This window comes from Lolium rigidum, chromosome 3 (genome assembly GCF_022539505.1).
Source record: "Lolium rigidum isolate FL_2022 chromosome 3, APGP_CSIRO_Lrig_0.1, whole genome shotgun sequence".
NCBI classification, from domain to species: Eukaryota; Viridiplantae; Streptophyta; class Magnoliopsida; order Poales; family Poaceae; genus Lolium; species Lolium rigidum.
In genome coordinates this window covers 177,466,839-177,480,467 of record NC_061510.1, presented here as the reverse complement: position 1 = coordinate 177,480,467, position 13,629 = coordinate 177,466,839, and the positions used below count along the sequence as shown (strand labels likewise).

Genomic DNA, 13,629 nt, shown 5'->3' with positions numbered 1-13,629 from the left:
CGATCGGAACGCCTGCCTGCAGTGTCACCTGCAATCTACATGGATCACGTATTCACGTCGGCGGAATTGGCTGCACTCTACGAGCGTCGGAAACTTGGAATTGGCGTAAGCATGTTCATTTAATCATTTATGGTGCCCTTTTCGTTTGGCGTGCAGCTCTTTCCTAACGGATCGACCATGAGCAATTGCATCACCTCCTAACATGTCCGATACTCTAACTTCCAATCATCGACATATGCGAGATGCGAGGATGCATGAGGCAAGCTTTTCTTTTTTATGAAAATTTCACTGATCTATTCATAATTTTGTCTAGTACACCAAATCTAAAGATATTAAAAATTACAGAAAAATCTTTAGATCACTAAAAATGACTACAAGCACTCGAACGAGCCAAAGGCATGTCGTTGTGCACGCTTCTCCTTTATTGAAGCCGGGCAAAACTTAACATAGTAGAGCTTATTTTAGTAAATATACTTGGAAGTCGTCGTACTAAGTCCCTAAAGGACAAACGCAAGAGAACATTAGTCATAACCGATGAAGAGACCAAATTCAACAAGATCCGCCGGAGACAAACATCCGCACACTCTGCAGTGCAGATAGACCCATCACCGGAAAGGAGGCTAGACGAGCGGACTTTATTCCATCTTCACTGTATCGTTGTTGAAAATATGGACAAGACAATAATAATATAGTTATTATCATATTTCTTTGTTCATGGTAAATATCTATACTCCATGCTAAAATTCTATTAAGCCGAAACGTTAATACTTGTGTGGTTTGTAGATAAAATCATGTTGCTAGTAAGCCTTTACTAGACTAGTTCATTGATTAATGATGTGGCTAAGGTTTCCTAACCATAAACATATGTTCTGAATTAACAACAAGGTTATGTCATTAGAAGAATGATATGATGAACATGAACTAACTAAGCAAAGAAAATTGATGGTGCCAATGCTTAAATGTTGTAGCTTTCAATGTCAAATATATCAATCCTTAGACCATAAGACTATGTTATTCTCTAGTACCGAAATAATACTTTGAGGACTTCAAACGTCACTTCGTAATTGAGTGATCATAAAGGTGTCTTTAGGTATCTCGGAAAGTGTTTATTGGGTGGTATGTATCAAGAGTGAGATTTATCCATCCACGTAATGGATAGATATACTCACGGCCCACTCAGGTAACACACATTCTATGTCGCTTCCAAACACGTGTCTAATGAGTTAGTCACTAGTGAATGATGTGTTACGATACGAGTAAAGAGTATTTGCCCCGAACGAGATTAAACTAGCTATCTAGGTATGGTGATACCGATGATCAAATCTCGAGGAAGTAAAATATCGCGAGACAAAGGGAATGGAATATGAGATTGTTTGAATCCTTAACATCATGGTTGAACCGATGAAGACCTGCGTCGAATGTGTGGGAATCATTATGGACATCCAGGTTTCGCTATTGATTATTGACCGGAGATGTGTGTCGATCATGTCCACAGATTCTCGAACCAGTAGGGTCACACATTTAACGCTCAACATCACTATGGTAGAAATGTGATATTCATGATGGTGATACCAGGTTTGTTCAGAGTCTCGAATGGGATCCAAGTCATCACGGGGAGTTTCGGAATGGTCCGTAGAATAAGATTCATATATGGAAAATCATTTTTTGGGTTCCGGAAAAGTTCGGGATTTTCCGATACAGGTTCCTAAGGGATCACCATTGGGGCTCACACCTAATGAGGGATCCACATGGACCAAGTGGTGGTGCCTAGGTCTACATGGGCCTGGGGCACCATCCCCACATGGCCCATGCGGCTGGCCCAAGAGGAAACCTTAAAAATAGGGGGATCAACTTGGGGGGCAAGTTTTCTCCCTCCCCCATTTGGTGCCCGACCTTGGGGCTTGGGGGAGGGGCCAAGGAGCCCCTATGAACCTATATAAGTGGAGGGGGTGCAGGGGAAGGGGAACTTAAACCCTAGCCGGTCATACCCCATGTTGCCTCTCTCTTCCTCCTCGTCTCCTGCATGTAGGCGAAACCTTGCCCGCGGAGCTCTCCACCATAGACACCACTGCCTTCGCCGTTGGCTATAGATCCCATCCACATCTCCACTAGGCTTGTTGGATAAAGGAGGAGACGGTGTTGTACTGCACGTGTGCATAACTCGGAGGCTCCGCTCGTTGCGATGCTGATCGGATTGGATCGCGGAGGGAACAACTACATTGACCGCGTTGAATACTCTTCCGCTTTGAAATCTACAAGGGTATGTAGATCTAAACTCTCTCGTTGCTTGCATCTTATTAGATTAGATCTTGGCTCTTACGAAATTGGATCTTTATTTTACTCGCATCTCGTAGGAACGTTTTGTTTTCTATGCGACGGATCACATCAGTCATCACTGACATGCCTTTCTAAGTAGGAACAAACCGTAAATGGACTGGCAAAACAACAAAATAAAAGAGCGGGCAAACACTGAGATCCACTGCGTCTCCATGGCCCTAAGGCCACGTAAGGCGATGCAGATAAGTGGCTACACCGGCGGGAGGCAGGGAAAACCTAATCACCTCTCTATATCTCATAGGAAAGTGGTATTCTCCTTCGATTTCTATGCCTGGCCTAAAAGGCAAGCTTTTCTCTTGTCCTCGTGTCATCTTGTTTTTCAATTGGTCGTAACTTGATTTTTCTTCCAACTACTTTTTTGATAATGGACGTTTAATTGAACTTCTTCCAATTACATGGACATTGGATTGCTTACCATTTCATCATAAGTTCATTTTTTACGTCTCATTTGCAATTATAATCTTCAATTGCTATTTACCGGAAATTCAATTTGGCTCCCGGGTGCGTATGCTCCCTCTACCAAGAAATATATTTTGAAGTGTTGAAAAATTTTGACAAAAAATTCTACCTCTAGATCTCCACAATATATGTTCATACGCCAAGTTTCGAGAAAAACCAATACTTTTTGTGGTCTATATAAAAAAAGAGAAAATTTATGTTGTGACAAGTTTTATTTTAAGCACTGAATTTTGTCTTTTTTACACACGTCACAAGACAAGTCGAATTTTGACGAAACAACTTTGTGGACGTGTAGCATGTGAAGATGTTCGTGCGAATTTTTTGTTTCAAATTTTTTGATGTTTCAAAATGTATCTAAGATGCATTTTAAAATAAAGAGATCATATGATCCCATGTGCCAAAACACCACTCTTTGCTATTTACAATCTATATACATCACATTTAGTTAGGGCATGTCTAGATCTCAATCAACTTACATTTAAAAAATCTCAGTCAGATGATGTCACTCAAGTCTCAATACAACCTAGTTGTAACTCATGTGCAACATGTTTGATGGTTTAAGGTATGGATGCAAGTTCTTAAGTACCTTGCAACCCATGTGCAGCTGGAAAAAGCTCATTTTCATCTCATGTGCAACTGGCACCCCGTATTCAACTTACATGACAACACAAATCATGATGCGGTCCATCGTTTAGGAAGTCGATTGAGATTTAATTACACTCCTTTTAGAATTTAACAAAACCGATTTATATGTATATACACATATTAACAATTTATACATGTAATTTAGACTATTAGTGGGCCAGTAATTTACTAATTTACATTGAAATAAGCTACCATATCGGTGTTGGCTCCGGAAAGCCAAAACCCTCCGCCCTAAAGAGACTAGCTAAGACCCACCTCTCATACTCCTCCTTGATCCGAGTCTTAACCGCCCCCACCGCCGAGGTCACACCCTCGAAGACCATGCCATTCCTATGCCTACACATGCACTAGAAGACCAGGACGATGGTTCTCCACATATCTGTCCCTCGAAGACCACGCTATTCATATGGCTCCACATGCACCAGAAGACCAGGATGAGGGTTCTGCACATATCTCTTTGGAGAGCCTTCAAACAAGCCATGGAGGTCCACCATTCAAGCAGGTAAGTATCGCCGCCTGGCACCCAGTTAGGCTTACCCTAATGGGCTCAAGACAAAACCTCACGCGCCACCCACACACCCAAGAAGGAGGTGCTGAATGTTTTCCGGCTCCTAGTCACACAAACGGCAAGCACCCGGGTGTTGGAGACCATGTCGCCATAGTCTCTCCAACGTCCAACATTTATTTCAAGGGACAAGCCAAGCATAGAAATTATAGTTGTAGGGGGCCCTGGAGTTCCAGATCAGGTGGGGCGTAGGAGCTCTTGTCGTCCCATCAAAGAAAGCATAGTACGCTGACTTAGCTAAGAAGACGCCACCACCAGACCAATGTCAAACAATGGCATCCTCCTGCGGAGGCACAAGCTGGACCCTGGCTAGCACATGCCAAAGGTGGAAGAACTCCGCCACGGCTGCTGCCCCTAAGTCCGTACCATAATCCCTGAGCCACTCACCATTATCCCCTCCTTGACTGTGCGGGAGGCTATTCGGCGTGGATGCACCTTAGCCAGAAGATTAGGCGCAATGTCTTTGATCCTTCGACCATAGAGCCACCAGTCTCTATAGAACAATGTGCGCTCCCTATTGCCAAAGTGTCGTCGCCGACTCAAAAAACTCCATGGATAGATGCAGGATATGCAGGTCGAACTCGACCCAAGCTTTAGATTGGTCAACTCGCTGCAACCACGCACATCTACACCTCAAGGCAAGGTTCATGAGGTGCAGGTTGGGCAAGCCCGGGCTGCCATTGGCCTTAGGCGGCACCACTTGGTCCCATGAGGGGATGGCAGTGGCCCTCCTTCACATCGCGCCTCGCGTTCCACATGAAGCCCCGACAAATTTTCAACGACGCTTGCAAGGGATGTATAGGGACATCATGGCTTGTAGCGGGATGACACAAAGCATAGTTTGGACCAGGATTGTCCTCCCACCATATGTCATTAATTTGGCGCACCATGGTTGCAGGCGGTTAACCGTGCTTTACACCGCCGATTGCAATTGGGTCGTAGAGGGTTTGCGGAGACCCAGAGGCAACCCTAAGTATCTGCAAGGCCCGACGATTGACAAACCTGTCATTATTTCTATGCTGAAGACATCGAAGGAAAAACAAAGGACTTCGAGATCTAGGTTTCACATTTTGATTAAATGGCAATGCTTTGTTGGAGCTCATGAGCCGGATAAGAGTATAGAAGGTGTGCGGAGCACAAATACCGTGTACTAACCTAAATATGTCTGACGATTTTCTATGTCTTGTGGCACATCTTTTTGTAAAAACGTTGACGAGGAGAGTATTTTTCTGATTAATAAGCGTCATTGACAAAAATGATTGCATTTTTCTGTTTTATTCAGGTGATGATGTGGAAAATCTTAGTCTCCTAATCTACAAGTTCATTCTAATATTTCAAATACCCTAGTTTCTCTGGTGGCCTCTGTATGAGATCCGTTTTGTGTCTTTAGCGAGCCCCCGAACAACCAATAGAAGCTTCTGTTAGCCAGAAGCAGTGAGAAAAAAGAATCTGCCCGGAACAGAGGAGTAAGGAGTCACAACAAGAGGAACGTCCTTATGGGAGGAACTTATGGCAGGAAGCAAGCAGCAAAGAATGGACAACACGTATTTAGCATGGAGAGGTACTCGCTCATGCAATCCAACTGCTCCTTGTTCCTCGATCAACTCTGCATCATGGGAGACCGGAGGCAGCAAGCCACCATGCATGATATGCGCTAATCAATTTCACGACAGATTTGTGACTACCCAAACCCTGCTTGAATTTCGCATTTGTAGAAGTAAGAAGCAGACCGGAAAAATAGTGTAATAGAGTTAAGTAGTACTAGCACATTTCACCTGAATTTGCACTACCAAGAACTTTTCTATATACTATATTTCCATTCATCTGTTAACTGCATAGTTGATGCGAATTGTGAGCGTGCTATCAACTTAATTACTTGGAGTCGCGGTTGACATAGTGTGTCATAAACAGCCTATCCGAGGGAAAAGTTCGGTTGAACCTGGGTGCACGTGAACCCAGGTGGGAAATGCATTTTTCAAATGTTAAAAAATTCTGAAATAAAAATAACGGGGTACGTATGCATGTTCCATGTATGCGTAGAAATTTTTCGCGGAGAAACCACTTTTTTATTTCGCGGGGTACGTATGCACATGTTTGAGATCACCTTTGCATTCATTTTGTGTTTCGATTTTTAAAATATGTTTTTACATCACAAACGCACTTTTGAAAAAGTGGGTTCACATGCACCCAGGTTCTGAAAAGTCAGTCTCCCTATCCGAGCATACACATGATCTTGATCTTGCACGTTAAGTTAAATGGAAAAAAAATGTTTTGTGAGTCTGAAACTTATAGGAAAAATGGGAGTTTGGGAATGTGCAGGTATGATGTGTGGCTTATATGGTGGCTGTAGGCTACAAGTAGTAGGATTATGCCCAGTTCGGAACTGGGAGATTTCCCGTGCTAATTGCTGAACTTGTGCACAAAACAGTAATCACTGTGCCCCATAATTTTAAGATGCTATTACAACCAATATACATTGGAATTAATTGTAATAACATCATATATTACAGGACGGAAAGAGTAAGTTCGTACTTCTAGATGACTCAGCGCCAACTTGAGAGAAGGCCACCGTCAAAGATCACGGCCGGCAAAGGATCTGGATCTATATAACATACCTTGTGTGACTACACAAGCTAAGCCGAAGCAGGGATATATAGACTAGAATTTGATGAAAATTTTGATTGGAATGTACGGGGCGGCTCAAACTGAGTCATGATTAAGTCAGATGAACATGGAACATTTTGGTCCACGATCGATATACCTTGACAAGACGAACTCGAAAATATGGAAAAAAAAAGTTGCATCAAAACACCCCACATAGAACGCCTGGGAGTCCTGTTTCTGATCTGAGGTAGCTGCACCCTCGGCACAGCTGCGGAAGATTTTTGTCAGCAGATGCTGGACATGTTGTTCCACTGGCAGGCGCCGTCGAGGCTCCAGTCCTGCTCCGATGAGCCGCCGCCGCCGATGACCGCAATATGATCCATGCCGAGGTCCTGGTCGTCGCTGCTGGGCTGCGAGATGGAGCCAGAGTGGTTGGGCGCAGCGGCTGGGGCAGCGGGCTCCGGCATGGGGAAGGCCGTCGGTATCATTAGCTCGAACAGTGTGTCGATGTCATCTTTGAGCTCGCCCTCCGATTTGTTGTCACCTGGATACAGTTGTGAGCTGGTTAGAACAACAAGCCATGATTCATATCTAGCTAGCTAACATAGTGTCGTCCATTTTTTGTCCTAAAATTTTCTCAAGGCTGGAAATTGTTTTGATGTTGGCACAAAGTTTCTCCCATGCATATAATGGATTATTATATATTCCATGCTAGTTGGAACATGAGGTGTAAATCAATTCCCATTTGATTCTGTTCTGCACTAGCAAGCCAGGCAGATCATGAGCCTGTCTAGTAAATCTCCTAAAAGTAGTGCTGGATATGATCACGTTTACACTGATTGGTGATGTTAATTTGGAAATTATATAGAAGAGACATTACGTGTTGCTACGGGAGCTAACGAGCAATCATGAAAGAGCAAAACGGAAGCATGAATTGGCATCAGGGATTAGATTAGGTATGTAGTAAAGCAGTACATTCAGAGAGGGAGTGAGAGAAAAGGGTAAAGGGAATAATAAAGGTATTAAAGTACTTAGCGAGATAAGGAAAAGTAATCATCAAAGAAAATCGAAAGCAGTCACTGTCTTGCAAGGACTAAATAAATCCTCTGTAGGAGTAGTGTACTAACCTTAAAACTATCAAAAGTAAATCCAAAGAAGATTCCGAACAGCTTCAGAACTCTTAGTCCTAATAGTACGTAGTAGAAATTCTTTGTTTACCTCAACATATTGTTTTTATTTTCATATGGCCGAGTAAATTGAAATTCTAGAATAATCTGTGCGAAAACAAATTAGAGCTTCTTTTGCTTTTCAAGAAGCTAGTATGCATAATTTGGCCAGAATTGGAAGCACAAACAAAAAGGTTTGATCTACTAGCTAGTAATCTATCGGCCGGCTCACATCATAATCATGACCATTTGTTCTCTTCTCCAACAAAGAGACAAAAAATTAAAAGTTCGGATGCATCGAAGAAATGGAAAATGTGAGAAATGCTTCACGCACGACATGCACTACTCACCACTGACACCGTTCTGCTCGGCGCGGCTGTCGACGGCTCCGTTCGCATGCGCCGGCGGGTCGATCTTGATGGCGTCATGCAGCTCCTGCAGCATGGCCTCTAGGCTCGCCGCGTTCTGCTGATCTTGCGACGCTCCTTCGTCCAAACCGCCGCTTGCGACGGGGGCGGTGGCAGCCGAGGACGGCGGCATCGCCGGGCGCAATTGGCTTGAAGGGAGCTCCACTCTGGCGCCCGGAGACGGCGAGAGGGAGTGAATCGAGTCCTGTCACCGCCGTGCAAGCCATAACCCAAGGACAGCTCCGGTGTGACCGGGTGCATGGGTCCCGTCGGCGTCGTCGGCGACACGGGCGAGGAATGCGCGAACTGGAAGTACTGCGCGTTCCGTGCGAATGGCTTCGCCCATGGGGAAGACGGCGCCGAGAAGGGCGTCTGGGCCCGGAATTGCACCGACCGGTTGGCCATGGCTAGCTGCCCAGCAAGGTCGAGCGGCGGAGGGCGAGCGCTGGTGTACCCTGCGGAGGCTGCATCGGCGGCGGCATCAAGTGACAGGACATTGCTGGCCGATTGCTGCGGGGACGGCAAGGGCGAGAAATCGTCGTAGCGGCAGCGCTTGGTGATGGCGAGCTGGAGCTGCACCTCGGGTGGGTACACCGGCAGGCCGGCACGCTGCCTCCGCTTAGTCCTCGTGTTCCAGTAGTTCTTGATCTCGTTGTCCGTCCTTCCCGGTAGCTGTGGGCCAAGTGAGGATCGTCGTGTCAAGATTTAAGATTTACTTGCCATATGCTAGACTACTGCAAACTGAGATTGAAAACAAGAATTCAATCGAATCGAACAGGGAGCTTACATGGGAGGCCATTCGAGCCCACTTGTTGCCGAGCTGCGCGTGAAGCTGCGAGATGAGGAGCTCCTCGTCGGGAGAGAAGGAGCCCTTCTTGAGGTTCGGGCGGAGGTGATTGGTCCACCGCAGCCGACAGCTCTTGCCGCAGCGCAGAAGCCCAGTCAGGCGCTGCACGGCGTTCCAGTTGCCCTCACCGTGCTGCCGCACGTGGTTCACCAGCAAGGCGTCCTCCGCCGTCGTCCACGGCCCTTTCTTCAGCACCACCGGCGGGGCCTCCTCCCTCTGCCCCACCTCCTCATCAATACTGTCCGTGGCCGGCACCTTCTCCGCCTCCAGCGATGTAGGCTCACCCTCCATAGGCGGCGCGAGAGAAGGATGGAGGAGCCTACGCGGTTGTTTTGGGAAGGTGGCAGGGAGGGGAAGAAGGGGTGCAAGGGGCCGGGGTAGGTTTATGCGAAAGTTTGCTAAAAATGGAGGCGGAGGGGAGCTGGCGTTTTCGGTTTATGTGGTTTGCAAGTGGTTTTTGCAGGTGAAACAAAGGTGACTCACTGAGGGGCTGTGGCCAGGGTATTTGGCTGTCCTCTTTTCATTTGGCTTCCTTATGGGCTCTCCAGAGCAGCGATTGTTCGTAGGGTGTCAAGGTGGGATCCTAGTGGGATGTCATTTTGTACTATGTAGTTCAAATTTTGATGTCAAAATTTGTACTAGAAAAGTCAAATTATACTACAAGTGGGATAAAAGTGGGATCCCACTTGACACCCTTAATTGTTCGATGTACATTGTAACCGTCCATCCACTGCTTTGAGATTCGTGTATTAATGTTTTATCAAGTATTTTTTAAAAAAAGTTGTATGTCAGTAGGCTAAATGAAACATGAAAAAACTGAGTGAACTCGTGCACTGGACCCCCCGAGAGAGACATTTCTCGTTCACTAAAAGGCTATATACACTGGAGCATCTCATGCTCGGAGTTTTGGTGCTATGCTTGTATTTGGTGTATGTGACGGAAACCGGCAAATGCCGGTAGAACCAGAAGTGTCACACGAGTAAGGATGGGGGAAAGAGGTAGCGGCGAGAAAGGGGTTAGCGTCACACAACATAAAAAGGGGAAAAAATGTGTTGCCGATGATACCGATGACAATCTTGCGTTAGAAGTCATTTCCATGTGAGATTTGTGGTTGTTATAATCACCACAAGAAAAATAACAAAGAAGATGAAACCAAAATGCCGAGGTAAGAGGATTTTAACATGAAAGAATCCCTCCAATGAGAAGGGTAAAAACTACGAGGGCCATCTAGTAAATCTTTACTATATGGAAGAGTTTATACAAGGCAGTGGATTTCACAGATTAAACATTTCCAGTGTGGCATCTTACAAGAGGTATATATAACAATGGTGATCTAAGTATATTACGATCCATACCAGCGACATGTCCCGCTCAGCTCGTCAGAAGTTAGTGATGTATTGTGTGCTCATAGACCAGCCATTTGTGTATTACTATATGGAAGAGTTTATACAAGGCCGGGGATTTCACGGACCAGTGTGGCATCTTACAAGAGCTATATATAACAGTGGTGACCTAAGTATATTACGATCCATTTGGAATAAGATGCAAAGCTCATTGTCGATCTCAACGTTATCTTCGTCCTAGATTGAAGGAAGTGGTAAGAAAAGTGGTACTTAAATTAATTGAAGTAGGTATTATTTATCCCATAGTTGTAAATGATGAAAATGATTTGGTAGAACAACAAACTATTATTGGTTATAGAATGTGCATTGATTCCACAAAGCTAAATAAATCTACTCGCCAAGATCATTATCCATTTCCTTTTATTTATTAAATGTTGGAAAGATTGTCTAAGCATTCTCATTTTTCCTATCTAGATGGTTGTTCGGGGTTTTCTCAAATTCATGTTCATAAAGATGATCAAGAAAAGACAACTTTCACTTGCCCATTTGGTACATTTGCATATAGGAGAATGTCATCCGGTTTATGTAATACACCGGCTACTTTTTTCAGAGATGCATGAATCCTATATTTACTTATTACATTGAGAAAATAATGAAAGTATTCATAGATGATTTTTATATGTATGGCACGTCTTTTGATAATTGTCTTCTGAATTTTAACAAAGCTTTGCAGCGATGCGAGGACCAACACTTGATCCTAAATTGTGACAAATATCACTTCATGGTTACAGAAGGTCCGGTGCTTGGACACCGGATATGGGGAAGAGGAAATGAAGTATACCGTGCAAAAATAGAGGCAATAGAGAAATTGCCATATCCCAAAGATATTCAAGGTATAAAAAGTTCTTTTTCGTCATGCTTGTTTTTATAGAAGTATTATCAAATATTTATCTATAATATCAAAACCTCTGAGTAATCTCTTACAAAAGGATGCTCCCTTTTATTTCAATGATGATTGCAAGCATTCATTTGAGATTTTAAAGAGAGCTTCAGCCACTGCTCCTATAATACAAGTACGTGATTGGTGTTTTCCATTTGAAAGTGTGATGCTAGTGATAATATTATTGATGCTGTTTTTGTCCAACGTGTGAATGGTAAGTTATATTTTATGTACTATGCTAGTATAATACTTTATGTTGCTGATGTCTCCTAAGTGCAGAAGATCTATTGTAGTATCTTTCAATAAGAAAAAGTTGTCGAACCCACGAGGAGCCAAAGGTATTGGTTAGCAAGTTTGACAAGTAAAACAATAAAATATGCAATGATTTTGTGTTTTGGGTTTGTAGGTTGCAGTAGTGTAAATTGCTAAAAGTAAATTGTGATGAGTGAATGCTCTCCATGAGAGAATACCAATCCTCTATGCAGAAAGAGGATAAGCTCAAGTGTTTGTGTACTTATATGTGACAAGCATTCCCAAGGGTGGCAATAGATTTACACAACATGAAGATTTCTAACAATATGGTAATTATCTTCTCAAGTTTATTCTTGTTGAATGGAGCCTAAATTAGGTGTAGCCAAGTCAGTGAGCAAATACACCCCTTACGAAGGCTCATATGACCATTTTCATGAGCAAATACACAAATTACAATCATGCAAATAGCACTTAAATAATATACAGGGTTCAATTAATAACGAACTATGAGGATGACGAGGGGGATATTGGAGATGGAGATGGTGCTGATGTTGGGGATGTTATTTATGTTGATGGAGAGGCCTCCCCCTTCTCCAAGGAGGAGAGGTGATGACGGTGCCTTCGATTTTCCCCTCTCCGGAGGCTTCGAAGAAACATGATCTGCCCTCTCCCGGAGTAGGAGTGAACTTTCGCCGCCGCCGCCTTTGTAAATCGTGGGAAAATATGACGTAGGTTTTCTGGCAAAAAACGGAGGCGTCTGTAAAAAGGTAGAGTCAAGAATACGCCCGAGGCCCAAATGGGCCGAGGTGGCACGGCCTAAGGGTGGCCCACGCCACCTGTGCTCTTTTGTCCCTCGTGGCTCCCCTCGCGTGATTCAAGTGCCCAATGTCCTTCTCCTGATAAAAAAACTTGCTAGGTATTTTTCCTCCAATTTATTGATGTCCGAAAGGTCTCTGAAACATCAAAATACGAAAAAGGGGGTTTTCTGCCTTCCATAAATTAAATAACAATGAAAGGGACTTTGTAGGAAAGTCCTAGAATTCATCTAAAAATGCATAAACAATGATAAAACAATGCAAATATCAATAAGAACTAGTCCTATATGTTGCATTATGATTATACAGAATGCACGTATCAGGTGCTCAAAGGAATTATGCAACTACCGGAAAACAATTTTTAGCTATTACAATTGGTTGTGGTATGTTTAGATCTTAGATTGTTGTTTCTAAAGTGTGGGGAACCCCAAGATCAGGGCTAGATAAACCAGATCTTCATCTAACATAAGCCTAACCTAGAGCTCGAGAGCTTACATTGAGACAATCGGTAGCACAATAGTAGCTCTATGAATCAAAGAAGTAATAAAAGCTCATAACAGAGCAAAAAACAAAGTATTACAAGCAGAGGTCAATGACCTAACATTAGATCAATCAACGAAAACGAAGTTATGCTATTGGAAATAGCAAGATATAGCAAAAGTCCTAAGAGGCCAGGAGCATAACGATGATGTCCCAACCCATAGATTCCATGTTGCCACCCGGGAACCCCAATCTACTCGTCGATGTCAACCTAGAAACCACCATCTATCGAAGAGACTTTGTCTGTAGCAGAAATGTGACAAGGTGAGTACAAGAACTCAGCAAACACTTAATACAATCTGTTAGCAAAGCGGGTATGTGAGGATTTTGTAGAGTTTATTTCAATTTTCCTGTGAAACACAAGAGGGAGAAGAAGATCTTTTACTTAGATAATTTTTAAAGGGGGGTAAGAGAGAGATATTTCTAGATCTATTGATCATCATATTATATCCACCGAATCATAATCATTAGTTGAACCTATCAACTAGGATCACCTCCTCTATGAACCCAACGGAAGCATCCTATTCACACGTTGATTCCAAATTTTACGATTAGGTTAAAGTTTTCTATGATCATGGAATACATCACCAAGTCGTCTGTAACCGTCGATACGACTTTTCGAAAATATTTAACCCAACAAGGGTGTACAACTTTACACACGCGCGCCGTCCGAGTATTAGAACCGTACGATACACGCTTACTTGATGTG

The 13,629-nt window shown here is 43.6% G+C and overlaps 1 protein-coding gene across 1 annotated transcript; it reads right to left on the bottom strand.

The window, feature by feature from the left end:
* Positions 1-6,894: 6,894 nt before the first annotated feature.
* LOC124695857 (transcription factor MYB65-like) lies at positions 6,895-9,321 on the bottom strand. Its single transcript, XM_047228666.1, is given in 4 exon segments — positions 6,895-7,171; positions 8,123-8,372; positions 8,375-8,855; positions 8,971-9,321. Coding segments are annotated over 4 exon segments (1,359 nt in total).
* Between the last annotated feature and the right edge of the window lie 4,308 nt (positions 9,322-13,629).